Here is a 17,714-nt window from a genome sequence, read left to right on the forward strand (position 1 = left end):
TTACTGAAGGTATCTTTTAGTTTTTAATTGCGTATATAATGAGTTAAGGTGAATTTGCTTTAAGTGGTAATACATTTTTAAATTTTTATTATACTTTCTTTTTTTAGAGTCATTTTAGAAAGAGATTAATTTTTACCCCGTAGTTATTTAAACATTTCCCTGAATTTGTTAGACTTTTGGATATATAAAATATAGACATAACAGAAAATGCCTAATCTTGTTCAGTATTCAATATTTGATGCAAGTATGAAATAAATCTCTAATTTTATTTGCATTTAAAAACTAGCATTCAACCAAATCATACTATTTATTTAAACATATTTTGCTACTAACTTGAAATCTCATCTTTATCATACTTGAATATGATTATATTTAAATATAAATATCACATAGTATACTTATTTTTTGTTGCCTTAGTTCTAGAGTGTCCCACATTGCGTTAATAATTGATACTTGATTTTTCTGGTTTGGGGCCATACCCAGTGATTGCTCAGGGTTTATTTCTGGCTCTGTATTCAAGAATTAATCTTAGTGGTGATGGTGGGGACCATATGGGGGACTGGGGACCAAACTCAGGTCGCCGCAAGCAAGGCAAGTGCCCTATCCATTGTACTATCACTCTGGCCCAATTGCTTCTATAAATATTTTTACTTACTATTACATATTCTAAGGTTCCAGGGCGACAGGTCAAGTGTCAAAGACATATTTGTCTTAGAGATGCAAGAACTTTGAGCTTGACCAGGAGGCCCTAGCTTTAGCCTGTCCATCTAACTTGATGGGAGTAACCCCTGACTCCTAAGCACAGCTTAAGATGCTTTAAAAATAAACAAGCATACAAATAAGTAAATAAAAATTCCAAAGCATTTAAAGTCATTTCCTTTAAAATGTTTAATCACTATATATTTAATATAAGAAATTAAAAACATTTTTATAAAATAAAGACTTTGTTTAGGATCTCCAAACTAAGCTCAAACCAAAACATGGGCGCCCCAATTAGGTACAAACTGGGATATAAGGAATCAAAACTCGCCACAATGGGTTCTCTTTGTCTTTGGAGAGGCTGCATTCTTTAGAGTGTGTGTTACCATTTCTCTTTCTCTCTCCCTCCCCTTCCTCCTAATTTCTAAATAAAAACAATTTTTACTTAAGGAAAACAAAAACAAAACAAAACAAAAAACAACTCCTCCCAAGTTTTCCCATAACACAGATATGAACGATTCTTAAAATGCAACATTAAAATTTTAGGGTTTTCTTAGAGACTTCTGCTGCACATCATATGGAGTCCTTGATGGACACTTTTTTTTCCCCCTTTGCATTTGCTGCTCTTAGAATATTTGGGCTCCTGATGTTTTAGTTACAATATGTTTTTGTGTCTTGGGTTTGGGTTTATTCTGATCAAGAGGTTAAAGACATTCACTTGGAACAGCACAGAATTCAATAAGTGAATTAACTATATGTAATAGGTGGCTCAAAAATAACATAATATTTTTCTAAAAATGTGAATTTGTATATTTTTAAGCTAAAGAAACAGTGAATTTGTTTTTAGAAATGGAAATTGGAAAGGAATTTGATGAAACATTCTTCCTTGTTTGTTTTAGCCAGACAGGGTCATTGTCTGCAATAAGCAAGCTCCCAAGAAAAGCTTACCATATACTGAAGATTTTCTGGGTGTAGGTTTTGTGGCTTAAGTAATTCTAGCAACTGCATTGCCAGATGTAATTTGATCAGCTACTTAGAAGCCATCTTTCCAACAATCCATTTCATAAAGACATTTAAAATATGGTTTCTAAAAAAAAAAAACTCTTTCAATTCATCCCATGATAATTATATTTCTTTTTAGTAAACAGCATCACCATGCTATCTAATAGAATGCTGTATAGCAGTGACATCTTGTGTTAAGTCTGATTGCATGAAGCTTCCCATTTTTTTTATAACCTGTTTTCAGGTAAAGGTAGAGGGAAGACTTCCTTTATAAATTTCAATCTCCCTTATAAAATCTAGAATGAATAAATGTAAAAGTGATTTCTAAGGTTCAAGCTTAGACACAAAAATCAGATGACACAAAGATGGGGCATACTCACTCATACGGTGTATCCTTTAGGCCACAAAAATGACCCTCGCTGTCTGTAGGATAGGCCAGCTCTCCTGGGGGTCGCCATGTACCCAGGCTGCAGAAATAAGAATGGACCAAAAGTTCTAATCAGTAATAGCTGGCTAACGGCTGTCCTGATTTGAGAAATTAGAATGCACCACTGCAACACACTAACCTCCTCCTCTTAGTCACAGAGGATTATTGATTTTTCTTCAAAGAGTAATTTCTTAATGAAAAGTGAAATAAAATATGGATGAATCAGTCAGAAAGCACATTTCTCTTGTTCTCTCAGGATTCATCTGGATTGTAGCCAAAGCATGAGGTAATGCACTTAGAAAATGACATTTATTAAAATCTGAATTAGAGGGCACATTACAAAAGCTTGGTTGGCTAGAAGTCACCTTCTAAAGATCTAAAATAAATGACTTCATGGTAAAACTAACAAATATGCACTAAATTTTATGACTTTATTCTTTTGGGTTACACATAAACGAATGCTGTTAGATTTTAAAGGACTAAAACTATTATACCCCAATTCAAACTGGCTAGTTCTTCATAAATTCATGTGACATTCTAAAATTAAAAAAGAAATCTTATAGACAACTCATCACAAAGATTTATTATACATTTTACCAAATAACCTAAAATATTAGTGGAATTAAAAGTTTTATCATACTTCATGAAAATCAAAGACCTATCAGGCAGGTATCTTAGGAGACGAGGAGTTTTACCATTTAGAAATCTGTAACCTGTTTTTTCAAAGAATTATATATCTGAACTGACAATTATACTTTAGAACCACAGTTACACACGTTACTTAAATTGAGTAATACCATAATTCTGTCTCATTTTTTTACTTTTCAATTTTATTAAAATCATCCCTAAAAATCTAAGCATTTCATTGGGCATGAAATGCTTATGTCTGCATATGAAGAACATATCTTTTGTCCTTTGCTTATTTTAACCTTTGTCTAGTTATCTCTTTACCTACATTTATTGGATTTGATTTGACACTTCAAACTATAATCCCATCAGCCCTTATGTACATGGCCTGTGTGTCTTAGGAAGATAAAAAAAAAATCAATTTTGAGTAAGAATTTTAATGAAGGAGAGAAAAACTTTTAATCATTTCCCCATATATTTATGACCTTTCTTTTAATGTCTAGGTTCCCAGAAAGGTCTTTCTTTCTCTAATATCATAGAGGCCAGGTCAACTTCATCTTCTCATATTTTTAGAAAAATCTGCCTCATCTAGGTGACTCTGCTACCATATGTTCCCATTATTTTTTTTTCAGAATGATGAGGACCATAACAAGGCATTTTAAGTTAATCCCAAACTCAGTGTACAATGCCCTATAACTTATGTAACACTATTTTTGATGTTTTAATTTATCAAATTTTTGCTAAACCTTAAAAAGCAAATCAAATTTTACCTGACTATTTTCTATAGTGTTTCTCTTACCCCAATCCTGAAATGTTTTATTCCTGTTTTGTAAAATTAGTGAAGGATTAGATATTTAAATGAACATTTTGATAGCTATGATTGCTACTTAATATATTAATTATTATTTTCAACATGACAATTGTTTTGAGTCTGACCTTTCTAATATGTTATTACAAGATGGGCATAATACCCAGTCTAATAAGATTGTTGAGACTATGAAATGAGATAATGAAAACCAACATATGGTTGGCACCCCCCTTGACATGATAATGTTAGTTTCTGTATTATTTGGGCTTCCCTAAAGCCAAATTGAGACTTTGTTGAAGAGAATTAATTTTGGAGGTAATTCTAGGGAACTTTAATGAGGGTGATAAAAGTAAGAAAGGGAATGTATCTAAGCCAATAAAATGTAAAAATGTTAAGCCAATAAAATATTAAAAAGTGAAATACTGTGTGGGCAGCAGAACCTTGCCCTGTTGGAAACCTGAGGAATTATGTACAACATGCTAATCACTGGTCACAATGATAAGCAAACAGAAGACATCAGTAGCAGCTGCATGGTTTGTATGCTCTCATCACTAGTAAATAATCAGAGAACTTACCACATAACCACTATGTGTTATTGATATATTGTTAGTAAATGAGTAAGAGGTATAATTTGAGTAGTAAAAATACCTAAATTTTTGGATGGTAACCAGAAATAGGGAATCAAAATAAATGCAAAGAATTGGATGATACTAAAAGCTTCATTTTTTAATTGCTTACAATTGTGCTGCATATTAAGCTGAATGCATTGCCTTTGTTGCCACATAGATCTCAATGGATTTATTGGTATATATTATTTGCATCTATGACTTAAAAAAATTTCCCACTCACATTTTTTTGAAGGGGGGGGCCACACCCGGCGGCGCTCAGGGGTTAACTCCTGGCTATCTGCTCAGAAATAGCTCCTGGCAGGGGGGACCATATGGGGTCACCAGGATTCGAACCAACCACCTTAGATCCTGGAATCAGCTGCTTGCAAGGGCAAATGCCACTGTGCTATCTCTCCAACCCCTCAACTCACATTTTACCTTTTATGTAAACAGGGTTTAAATTCAGTGTATTGCTTACCAGAGTTTATGCCTTAACTTCTGCACTTATAGTTGTTAGAACACTGCCTTTCAATGATAGATTAAGAATAAACTTGGCAATAATAAGAAATAAGCTAAAGTAGAGGATCAGCTGGACATTAGACATATTACTAAAAAAGATGACACTTGCTAATGTCATTTGGGAAAAAAGAACTTTGTACTTATAGGGAACAAGAATAATCTGATGAGAAAGAATCTATTGTCAGGGGACAAAGGAGATAAAAACTAGAAATATCAGGGAAGTCTGTAGCTGGGAATGTGGCAGGTGGCTATATTCACTGAGATGCAACTACTCTTTCCACATAGCCTCTGGCAGAGTTGGGTTGCAGCTAGTCATTGTCTGAACTGGAACATCAAGTTTTTTGAGTTAAAAGCTGCAAGGGCCTGTGCAAACAAGTCACCTTGTTAAGGATATCTAATTTGATCACCCCCAAATATCATCTCCACACCTCTATTGGAAGTATTTGGTAGAACAAATAAAAGAGGAAGATAAGGAGATCTATGGTAGCATAACATAGAAAATAGTAAAGTTTTCACATTTAACTTCCTTCCTTGGAATTTCTATATTCATGAACTTTGGCAGCTTTTAATACTAATACGATAGACATTAGTCATATTTATTAATTGGACACTTAATGAGCCACATTTGAACCGAGTCATGCTACAGGTACATATTACAAACCAATCTTAAGAGAAAAAAGTAAGCATTTCCCTCTACAATAACCCCAATAGTTACTGTGCCTATGCAGGGGGGATAAAGAAAAGGAGAAAAAAAAAAAGCACAAAACAATCATTTTTCCACATGTTTATTTATCGATTGATCGATTTTTTTTGACGTCTATTACTTTGGTGTGGAGATTACGGTTGATGTCTCCAATATTATTTTATTTTATTTTGTCTTGTCTTTCTCCTTCTTTTTGCACTCGAGCATGAGTTAATTTCAGAACCGAGACTATTGTGTGGTGCCTATGTTTATTGCTGTAGTGCTCACCAGTTATTTAATTCGATAATTTTTTCTGTATTGTTGTGGTATTTCAATTACCTTTTTCATATCCTCTTCTCAAACTGAGGCTGGAAGCCTCTAGAGAGACTCAGCCCATTTTCAGCGTATTTGACTTTTGACTTCTTTTTTTTCCTCTTATTTTGTACCCCCATTCTATTGCTTTTCTTGCCTTCAAACAAAACCCCATACCTCGATTTTTCTAGCTCTGCCTCTTAAATAGAAGGGGAAATAAGGGTTCCAGGACCAAACAGATATGTGACCACTAATAGTAAGCCAGACAAAGAGGGGTCCATCTACTCTAGCAGCTCGGGGGGTGATGGTGGGGTATATGGGTTGTAGAAAGGGAACTGAAATGGGGGGGAGGACATAGTTGGTGATGGGTATTCCCCTGACTCAATGTTAATATGTACCTAAAATACTACTGTGAAATATATGTAAGCCATTATGGAAAAAAATATGTTTTTAATCAGAAACTTTCTTTGACTTACATGTATTATTATATCAATTATATTATATGTTATGTTATGTCACTATATTATGTTATGTTAGTTTACCTCATTATGTTAATCAATTTTGTCTCTTGAATAAATTCTTAAAATAAAAAAAAAAGTAAGCATTTCATTAAGTCTGTTGTTGTTTTGTTTTTTGGGCCACACCTGGCATTGCTTAGGGCTTATTCCTGGCTCTGCACTCAGGAAATGAAATTCAAGGGTAAATCTTGATATGAAGACTCCAGATTTTAGGTCATGGGGAAAGTCAAGACTTTAGGACTGAAAGGCTTCTTTGGGCTCAGATATGCCTGTGAAGTTTATTTTCTTACTATAGGGCTCATGTCCCCATTCTGCAGAAACGTTCTACATCTCCTGGGATGTACCAGTATATTTTGCTTGGGTATTTTTTTTTCATCCTGGAGAAATCTATGATAGCTCTGAGCACATCTTTCTCTTTTCCTATATTGCCAAAATAAATTTATTTTACTTAAAAAAGGGGGGAGGTTTTAAGACCAAGGAGTAGAAAGATCTCATCTACTTGTGAAAGAAAAGAAGTCCTCACAGCTGAGCATGTGGTTGGTCATTTCACCTCTTTGGTAGAGCTGAATTTAATGTAAGCGAATAAATCTTCAATTCAGGTCTCCTCATTTAAATAAATATTTTTTTGGAAAGATAGCTTCTTTAGATATAAGTAATATGTTAACAGGCCTTATATTTTTGTAAAACTTGTAAAACAATTACTTTAACCCATATAACATAAACCCACATATAACATATATATATTGGTTAAAATACTTACTCACCTATTGAGCTATCTTCCTGGTCCAACCTTTGGCTTACATCTTAATAGATATTAATGAAGAACTACACACAACAGTGTTGTTTTTTGTTCCTAACCATAGAAGCTGTGTGAGATAAGAAATGTTTGCTATTTTACATTTATAATTTTCAGATAATCCAGGCTATTATAGAGGCCTCTCACTAGAACAAAAGACAAGATGACTTTAAACATACATATAAATAATTTGTATATATATGCATATATATCGGATTTTGGGTCATATCTGGCTGTATTCAGGCATTACTCCTGGCAGATCTTAGGGATCATGTGGGATGCTGGAGACAAAACTCAGGTTGACTGTTTACTAGGTAAATGTCCTACGTGCTCATACTATTGCTAAGGCCCTAATCACAATTATTTAAGATCAATGTTTATTACCAGTCTAACTTCCTATGTATCACAAAAATCCCTCCTACTATTCTTCCTTGGCTAACATTAGAGTGACCACGGAAGTCTAAAACCATTTTAATATTTATTTCACAAACCTGTCCATTAGGTGACGCTGGATTTCTCATACAATGAAGTAAGATATTAGATTAGTGACTCAATTTTACTAGATTGTGGCAGAAATCATATATTGAATTATTCCCAAGAGAAGGCCACAAAAATCATTGCAGTTTCCTCTTTGATCTCTCTTTCAGATCAGAGCTCTGAGGGAAGAAATACAATATGTCATGAGAATAATCAGGTGGTCCTAAAGAAAAGCCACATGATTATCAACAGATACTACTTAATTTTGTGAGGAAAACATCTTGAAGGCTGATCCTCCACCATAGTCAACCATTAAGTTGATTATACTGCTCAAATAGTTGACAATGTCTTACATTTTAAGGAAGGGTCATACCCAATGTTCAGGGGATTATTGGCGCCAGGGGTTGAACCAGTGCCTGCTGCATGCAAAATATGTGCTCATCTCTATACCTTCTATTGGGAAGTAATTTGGTAGGACAAATAAAAGAGAAAAATAAGGAGATCTATGGTAACATACATAGAAAATAGTAAAGTTTTCACATTTCACTTCCTTTCTTGGAGTTTCTATATTCATGAACCTCTGCAGCTTTTAATACTAATAAGATAAACATTAGCTATATTTATTTATTGGACACAATGTGCCCACATTTGAACTGAGTCATGCTAAAGGTGCATATTACAAACCAATAATAAGAGAAAAAGTAAGCATTTCACTAACTTTGTTGTTGTTTTGGTTTTGGGGCCACACCTGCCATTGCTTAGGGCTCTGCACTCAGGAAATGAAATTCAAGGGTAAAATCTTGATATGAAGACTCCAGATTTTAGGTCATGGGGAAAGTCAAGACTTAAGACTGAAAGGCTTCTTTGGGCTCAGATATGCCTGTGAAGTTTATTTTCTTACTATAGGGGCTCATGTCCCCATTCTGCAGAAACGTTCTACATCTCCTGGTAATGTACCAGTATATTTTTGCTTGGGTATTTTTTCCATCCAGGAGAAATCTATGATATCCCTTGAGTACATCTCCCTCTTTTCCTATATTTCCATAAATAAATTTCTTTTACTTAAAAAAAGGGGGGAGGCTTTAGGACCAAGGAGAAGACAGATTCCATCCACTGTGGGAGTAAAGACGTCCTCAACAGCTGAGTATGTCATTGGTCATTTCACCTCTTTGATACAGCTGAATTTAATGTAAACTAATAAATCTTCAGTTCAGGTCTCTTCATTTAAATAAATACTCTTTTGAAAGGATAGCTTCTTTAGATATTAGTAATGTGTTCACAGGCCTTATAGTTTTGTAAAACTTGCGAAACAAGTACTCTAATCCATATATATATGGGTTAAAAAATTATATATGTGTTATAAACCTATATTTGTAAAACTTGCAAAACAAGTACTTTAACCCATATATCTGTGGGTTAGAAGTACTTGTTCACCTGTTGAGATATCTTTCTGGTCCAACCTTTGGCTTATATCTTAATAGATATTCATGAAGAACTACCCACAGCTGTATTGTTTTTGTTTCCTAACCATAGAAGCTGTGTGAGATAAGAAATGTTTGCTATTTTAAATTTATAATTTTCAGGCTATTATACAGGCCTCAAATTAGAATAGAGAACAGAATGACATATGAGGTCCATAGCAAATCCTATTAGAAAACCAGGAAACAGTTCATTTCACAAAAACCTACATTCATTTCACAAATATCCTCTTCTTTTCAGAGGTAGCTCCTTAGCTCTGAATGCTGAGACCCCATGTTTGATTACAGACAGTACAGAATAACCCAAACACTGCCAGGGTTGCTCTAGTTACTACCAGTACTGTATTGCCAAGGCCAGGTATTAGAACCACCCCTTAGAGCTAAACTAATCAATACAAATAAAGTTGGTGTTTGAGCAGCACTGTTTGGAGTCCACTTTCATGTAAAAAACAATTCTGAAATCCTTTGACATATTTTTTTCTATTGTAAGAATTTATTCAAGAGACAAAATTGATTAGCATAATGAGGTAAGCTAACCAAACTAACATGCCTTGATCTTATAGCCTCTCATCTCATTACTTTGTACTTTTGTTGCTTTTGGGTTTTGATTGTTGGTTTGTTTTGTTTGGTCTTGTTTTTCCTATTCTCTCTTCTTTCTCCCTCTTCTCCCACCTTCTCGTCCTCACTATCATCAACTCAAACTATGTCCAATAAAAACCACATGGTTACCTACTCTATAGGAAAGGAATGCAGACATATAGGGTGCTGTGGACAAAACTGAAAAGGGTAAACACCTATATAGATAGACCTCACTAACATAATGGTCAGTACTTGAGACAACGAAACCTATACATACCAAAAAGCTGATCTATTAAATGTTTCCTTTCCTTACAAAGTAAATGCTTAGTACTCAGCGCACCTCTTGCATTCCACACCTCTATTAATTAATATACACCTAAATCCTTTGACATATTATTGGCAAAAAAAGGGCATAAAGAATGGCATTGATATAACCTTATAGTATAAGCACAAACTGAAAGAAAATAGGAAGCCTCTATTAAGAGGTTTGAACGAATGAATATACTTTGAATATTTGAAGAGGTTTGAACTATGAATATTTGTCCTCTCTAAAGTCCATACACAAAAGACTAACTTTGTAAACAATCACAGAAAGTAAACACAGCAGCAAAGTGACTCTATATACTCAACATACAATCTCAGAAAGGTAAGATTTTAGCTACCAGATTATTCATGTTTTACTTGCGAAGAATTTCTGCTATGTTGGGGGGCATTTGTTCTGACTGCTCTTTCAGTAACATTCATTTTTAAAAAAAAAATTTTATTGTGACTGAAGTTCATTTACATAGAATTATTTACGATACATAGTTACAATGAATGAAGGGCATTCCCACCACCAATGTTATCCTCCCTCCACTCTTGTTCCCAGCATGTCTCCCACATCTCCCTCCTTTACACCCCAGAATCCTACTGCAAATGGTCGCCGCCTTACAGCTTGTTATAGATTGGTTAACTATTCTGTTTAGTGTTCCACTCTGGCCATTTTTTATTTACACTACATGTTCATATGACATTTTTTTAAAGAACTCTCATTTATTCTCTTTACTAAATAGGAAATGGCATAGCACTGTGATTAAGAGCATAATCTCTAGAATTAAACAATTTATGTTAATTGAATAAAGCCAAATGACCAAGCTGCATATAAAATAATACACATCCGGGTCAATCTTTTTTCCTTAATTTTTCTGTTTTATATATAAATCTAAAAACAATTTAAGCAAATCTGTTGCATGTGCGTTTGTGGAGGGGAGATTTGTAATAATCAAAATTTGGTAGAGGACGTTGAAAACTTTATTCAGGCAAACTATACTTTTATAAATATCAAGAAGGTATGTGTTGCTAAAGTATCAAGAGCAAGTATTATTATCTAACATAATCTTTCATTTTCCAACATTTGCAAAGCATGTTCCTATTATGCTCCAGGGTTGAGTAAGAAGTTGGAGCCATTATAAAGCCCTCTGTCAAGGAGAAAATGTGATTAGACCAACTGCTTGCACTGACACTTAAAAATTAACTGCAAATCTGTTTGGGGCAGCAAAGGCATTCCCTAAACACTTGCTTGTTGGGAATGTTGGCTTTCAGATCATTATTTTATATCCCTTAAAGGTACATTTTAACTGTTTTAATATGTGAGGAACAGGCCTGCCAAATTGTGCTTATGGCTTTTTAACACAAGCAATTTACAAATGCAATGAAGCAGATAATAGGACACATGATACTGAATTTGAAAATCTGTGTTGATGAAACTACTGCTGTAGAAACAGTTTTGGAAGCAGACCTGTATCCAGTTGCCTGTTTAAGAAAAATGTTATTTATCACTGCACAGGTGGCCTCTTCCACCCAACAGTGAGTTTAGGACCATGTCCTTGAGCACAAACCAGTTCCTCTTTTGCTAACTGTATTCTAGATAATTCATCTGGAATGTGTGCATTCAGAAAAATTCAACCTACATTAAAAAAATTTACTCATCAGAAAAGAAAATTTGTCCAGTAATACTCAATACTATTTTTAAAGTGAACATTTCCATAACTAAAGGAAATGTAATTATATGGCCTAATTCTCAAATGTTCATATATATATTTTAAAGAACACAAAAATACATTTTTGTTTAATTGTTTGTTTTGTAGGAACAATACCTAGTAGTGCTAAGGGATTACTCCGGTTTTGCACACAGGAAACTCTCCTAAAGGGCTGAAGGGGACCATATAGGATGCTAGGAATCGAAGCTAGGTCAGACACAAACAAGGAACTTTACCTGCTACACTATCTCTCCAGTCCTGCAAAAGGACATCTTATTAGTGGTTCTGGTTATAAATGTAATATATTTTACAAAGAAATTCACTAGATCAATATATTTTTTTAAAATGTCTCCTGAATGTATTTAGGTTTCATTCTTAAGTTAGAGTCGAGCAAATCACACTAACACTACACCTATTTTATAATAAAGTGTTGAACATGTTATATAATTTATTAAATACTGTGCTGAAACTGAAAACAGGATGAATGTAAGTGTTCTCAACATAAAATATAACTAAACATAATGAACCTAAACAATATTTGTACTAATATAAACTTTAATTGTTAGATGATGAGATACTACAGTAAAAGGATATCAATTTCTTTCTTGTGAGGCTCGAAAATAGCTGGTAGAAAGCTCTGAGCATATATTATATAAATAATTAAAAAGACTCTATAAGAGACTTGGGTCCCACTATCGCAAATCATTACAGTAGTGTAAATATCCATATGTGTTCTTATGGACTCCACTAAGAAACTAAAGCAATAAATAGCACCAAGCAAGTTATCCAAGTTCTAGTTTCTATATAGTCTCCATCATAAAACTGAAAACAAGAATGCATTTTTGGCATTTGAGGACATGTTTTGGTCAGAAAAGAGAATGATATAATGGGTTTACACAATAAAACATGTAATAAATAGACATATGACTATATTATTACCCCAAAATCATTAATATTTTTTGTGCTATTGGGTGAAACTTAGAAGTGCTCAGGGCTTTCTTCTTTTTGATTTTGTGCTCAGAGATCTCTCATGGCAGAGTTCAAGGAACTTTAGGTAATGTCCAAGGTTGAAGGAAGGTCAGCTATGTGTGAGGCAAGAGCCTTATCTGCAACCTGCTATCTCTCTTGTCTCAGGGCAGACTTTTAATTAAGCAATTCTGGAGTCAAGCTGAAGCACAAGAGAATATTTAGTACATTTTTTTCACTACTTATACATGTGAAGAATCTAAGACTGGATTAGGATATCTCTTTTTTTGGTCTATATGTAGTAGTATGTCCTGTTTCCAGTCAATCATGATGACCTTTAAAACCTTTGCACGAATCTTTAAATTACCTTGTACACCAAGACCCATTACAGATCTTTGGCTAGGTCCATATCTCTACTGAGTAAGTAATTTCAAGTTCACCAGATTCCAGAGAAAGAAATGAATAGCTCGCCTCTATAGGGGAAAAAAATTTAAAGAATCTGTAATCAGGAGTTGGGAAGAAAGTTAAAAGTGTTGAAGTGTTTCAGTACAAATTGAGTGCTGGATCCTGGATATCCACATAGACTCCCAAGAAAGTGGGTACAGTTTCAATGATCCCCAACTTTGCTGAACCTTAGTAGCATGGCACTATAGATGAAGCTCTGCAGTGAGAGGCCAACAGAGTCTAGCCAGGTATTTCCAGGAGTGGTGCCAGAGGAGCCCTCTGCTCACTCCTTAAGCACCCAGTAATACTGAACTTTTGAATTTGTAGCAATATGTAAATCTGCCATCAATCAGCTCTCTTCACACATAATTTTAGAATCCCTATACAATTGTAAGCACATATACTATCCATAAGACCACCAGAAACCTCATCCAGTTACAAGGTCAAGCTAGTTGAAGATTTGGATCTTATCACTATAGTCATAACAAGGGGCAAAGGCTTTTTAGGCTGGTTCTTCTCCTAAGAATGACATTCTGATCACTGAATTTATCAGGCCTTCTCTACTCTCAGTTTATCATCTTCCTCCCTACACTGTTCCTTCCAATTCCATTTTCTTCATGTTTCTTCAAACTTGCACCAACAATCTATTCCAACCCATTAGATTTTGAACACTCCCCTGATTCCAAAATCAATGCACAGAGTTTAATTTTTTGGACTATAGCATGCCTATTTCCAGGTATTAAATTTTATCTGCTTATCTATTTTGCATCTCCCCTAATAATTTTCTAATTTTTATTATAGCACATGATTTACCAAGTTGTTCATAATATTACTTCAATACCAATCTCATCTGTGTCCCCCAATCTTTACCCCACCACCATAACTGCCCTAGGCAGGCACAAATTTATGTCATATTACTTGTTGCAATCACAAAGGGAATTGATTTATCAAGACTTAGATAAATGCAGGCCAATTAGAAATGACTTTTATATTCTCTCCGTGGTGATACTATAGTCAGTGTCTAAGGATTTACTATTCTGTGGTTGGTGCCAGTGAACTTCTGTGTAACTGTTTAGGCTCACTGAGGTTGGTAGATCACTATGTAATGTTCCTATCAGATTTCCTGTGAAATTATACTGGACTGACACTATTATAAGTTACTGAGGTCTGGCCAGGTGATCTAGATCTAAAACAAATTTGGTGGCTTGGAACTTTGATAAGGTTAAGTCATGGAATTACGCTGTTTCTGTCAGAGGGTATAGGGGTGGCATTTGGCTACAGTAGTTCATGTATAAAGAAGAATCTTCCCTCACTCTCATTTGAAAATGCCACAGAGTTATCAGAACAGGCTACTTGGGAAGTAGCGGCCATTATTTTCTTGTAGAGATTGATGGAGCTTTCCAGGCTTTCTTCCTGGAAGATGTCAGTGATGAGCAGGGTTGCTGGTTTATTTTGGTAGTGGGTTCAGTTCAGGAAGACTTAGACCAAGCCATTTCACAAGGAAAAAGAAAACCAGAGTTTTTAGCCTTGTAGTCCAATCATCTACCCTAATAAGAGACTTAGTACAACCACTTTATTGAGCTGGGTCTTTTGGAATTTCTCAAACAATCAGATCTTGACTGGGACTTTCAATCTTTGAAAACCTAGTTGAGTGACAAGAGACACTGTTTTCCTCTGAAAGTTCAGCTAAGCTTATTGACCAGCATGCTTACATGCAACTTCTCAGATCATGGTGAGAGTTCTGGATATATTTGCACTGATCCACCTTTTTTGCTATTTTCCTATCATCCCAAATAACACCTAATAGTTCTTGATCAAAACCGGAAATAAAAACTTTGAGCCACAATTCTGGTACTGGTTAGGTAAATACAACAATTAACTAACTTTCTCAACTAGAAACCCTTTTGAAAAGAAAGGAAACAAAAGTTTATCAGATGGTATTATATATCTAATGTTAGCATAAGAACTATAAAGAATCATATGCATCTAAATATTTTTTTTCTAGTTAATACAATAAATGAATGGCAATCATTAGTGAAGTAGGAATAAAGAGGACTATAACCATAAATATTAGGTTGCTCGTTCAAGGAAATTTGAAAGAAATTTGAAATTTCTACCCAGACTCTACTTGTACTTAAATAGAAGCTCAGCTTTTCATCAGTTGACTATCAAGTGCCTTTATTGTATCCTTGCTAGTGGTATTCCAACAAAAAGGCAAAAACAGTTTCTTCTTAGCAAAATCTGTGACAAACATGGCTCTTCCATGGCAATACTTCATATTAAAATGCGACATAAAACTACCAAGGTCCTGATCTAACAAAGATGATGAAAGAAGCCAACTATTTACATTAGTGACACTGAATTAACATTACCTACCCTCAGCCGCAGGAACACACACATTCCTTCGTTATAAGAGTCTTTATTTTCCTAGTAATCTCTGCAATCTCTTTCTTTCATTCTTTCTCTTTCTTTATTCCAACACTGAATATAACTAGAGTTATGCTTATTTTAGAAACAGGCTAGTAAAGCTGTAGTGCAGGAATAAGTATTTCCATAGCATAAAATAGCATAGATATGGCATAGGCATAATATAGTTTTGATTCACTCATTTTAACTATTTGTCATCATGATTCATTTGGGTAAAATCACTAAACTTTCATTAAAGCAACATTTATCCTTTTATTTTCTTATGTGAAATGCTGTCTTTACGAACTGAATCTGGATGTCTTGAATAAAAAGACAAATTTCTTCTCTTGTTTCAGATGGAATGGTGGTGTATACTTGTATCTTTCCCCTTTATTGTGTCAACAGAAAAGAGAATGGTAGTGGCTTTTACATAAAACACAGGAAGTGTATCTTTTTGGATTACAATGACTTGAGACAAGGGAGGAGAGACTTTTTCTCCATCATGCAATAAAGCTTCCAGGCACAATATGAGATCATAATGAAATTCTTGTGTGCACTTAAACTTTAATAACCAAGATTATAGGTTGTAATACAAGGCAGTACATTATACTTAAGAATTGCTTTGTGGGGCTGGCCCCTCCGTCTTACCCTCCACCAAGTAATTGCTTTTATATGTAAAAGCAAATTATTAAAATTCAGAACTAACTAGATTGCATAACAGTAACAAAATACTGCCCAAAGCTATTTTGTGGCATTGTAGGTTTGGTCGGATATTATTTCATTTAGTCTTTACAATATCCCTGAAAGTGAGCAATGTTTGCATATCTTACATATAAGAAAACAGGGACTGAAAACCACCCCAAGTCCACCAAGTAAGATGAGGAAATGCTGGAGCTATTTGATGCCAAATATTTGTTCTCATATGCAACAAATTTCAATTCTATATCAAGAAATAAAATAAAATTATATAAACACAAAGTTGTGTGTCAAAGTCAGAAAAGCAAAAGTCTTACTATTTATAAAATACGAAGTCAATTAACATTCCATTTAAATATTTTACACTATGTTACTTCTGAAGTTACTTCTGAAATTAAAATACTTTGAGAAAATACCAGGGCCAGAGAGATAGCATGGAGGTAAGGTGTTTGCCTTGCATGCAGAAGTTCGGTGGTTCTAATCCTGGCATACCTTATGATCCCCTAGCCTGCCAGGAGCGATTTCTGAGCATGGAGCCAGGAGTAACCCCTGAGCACTGCCGGGTGTGACCCAAAAAACAAAAACAAACAAACAAAATATTTTGAGAAAATACCAAAGGAAAATTCTAAGTTCCTTAGACTACACAATTTAGTTGTGGCAACTTGTGTTCTTCTCTCTCTTTTTAATTTATTGGCTTATTTTTTATTCCCTAGTTCTGTGTAGTTTTTTGCATAGTACTGCTGAGAGAACGAGGGAAGGGGTGTTATTTTTTTATTAGTTCCTTTTTAACTTTTTGAAATTATAGTGTCCTTTCTTATAATACTACTGAGTAATTGTTTTATAGTTATAGAGTAATAACTCCTCCACCAGAGTTTCAAGTCCCTCTTTTCATTTTCCTATTTTCCCTCTCTTTAAGCCAATCACATCTTAAGGTTTTTGTCCGTTAGGGATTTTTTGATCCCTTCCTGTTTCTTTCTACTCCACATATGAACAAGCTCATTGAGTATTTCATTTTTACTTTGGACTCACTTCACTCAGGATGATGTCATCCAATTCTATCCAAGTTGCAGCAAACTGTAAAATACTTTCAATAGCTATTCTCAAAGATTTTCTCTTGAAGATAAAATCTCTTTCAAACTCTAGCCAAGAACGAGAATGAGAATTTTTCATTGTTACCCTAGGTAGGCACAGCTCCTTTTTACTATTGATACAGTAGAAAGTCTTTCCACATTAACTTCAAGAAATCATTTAGAAGCTATTTGGCTTTTACAATCTTTACTCTAAAAATAATATATGCAATTTTCCTACGGGCCAGAGCAATAGTGCAGTGGTAGCGCATGCGCCTTGCACGTGGCTGACCCAGGACAGACCTCGGTTCGATCCCAGACATTCCATATGGTCCCCCAAGCCAGGTGCGATTTCTGAGCGCATAGCCAGGAGTATCCCCTGAGCGTCACTGGTTGTGGCCCAAGAACAGAAAAACAAACCAAAAACTATCTAAAAAAACAAAAATAATATATGCAATTTTTCTAAGTCAGTATTTAAGGGATGCTATTTAAGTTCCTGGGGAGGGGCCAAAGAAATAGCATGGAGTTTACAGAACACTCCAAGCCTATTAGAAGATTCCTTTCTACTCCTCCTTCCCTACAAAG

The 17,714-nt window shown here is 34.7% G+C and overlaps 1 protein-coding gene across 1 annotated transcript in view; it reads right to left on the reverse strand.

Moving 5' to 3' along the window:
• Nucleotides 1-17,714, reverse strand: part of SLC44A5 (solute carrier family 44 member 5) — a 407,523-nt gene that overhangs the window by 74,081 nt on the left and 315,728 nt on the right. Inside the window, 2 exon segments of the mRNA XM_049772158.1 lie at nucleotides 2,082-2,137; nucleotides 2,140-2,168. Coding sequence (XP_049628115.1) covers nucleotides 2,082-2,137; nucleotides 2,140-2,168 — 85 coding nt within the window.

This window comes from Suncus etruscus, chromosome 4 (assembly GCF_024139225.1).
Source record: "Suncus etruscus isolate mSunEtr1 chromosome 4, mSunEtr1.pri.cur, whole genome shotgun sequence".
In the NCBI taxonomy this organism is placed as follows: domain Eukaryota; kingdom Metazoa; phylum Chordata; class Mammalia; order Eulipotyphla; family Soricidae; genus Suncus; species Suncus etruscus.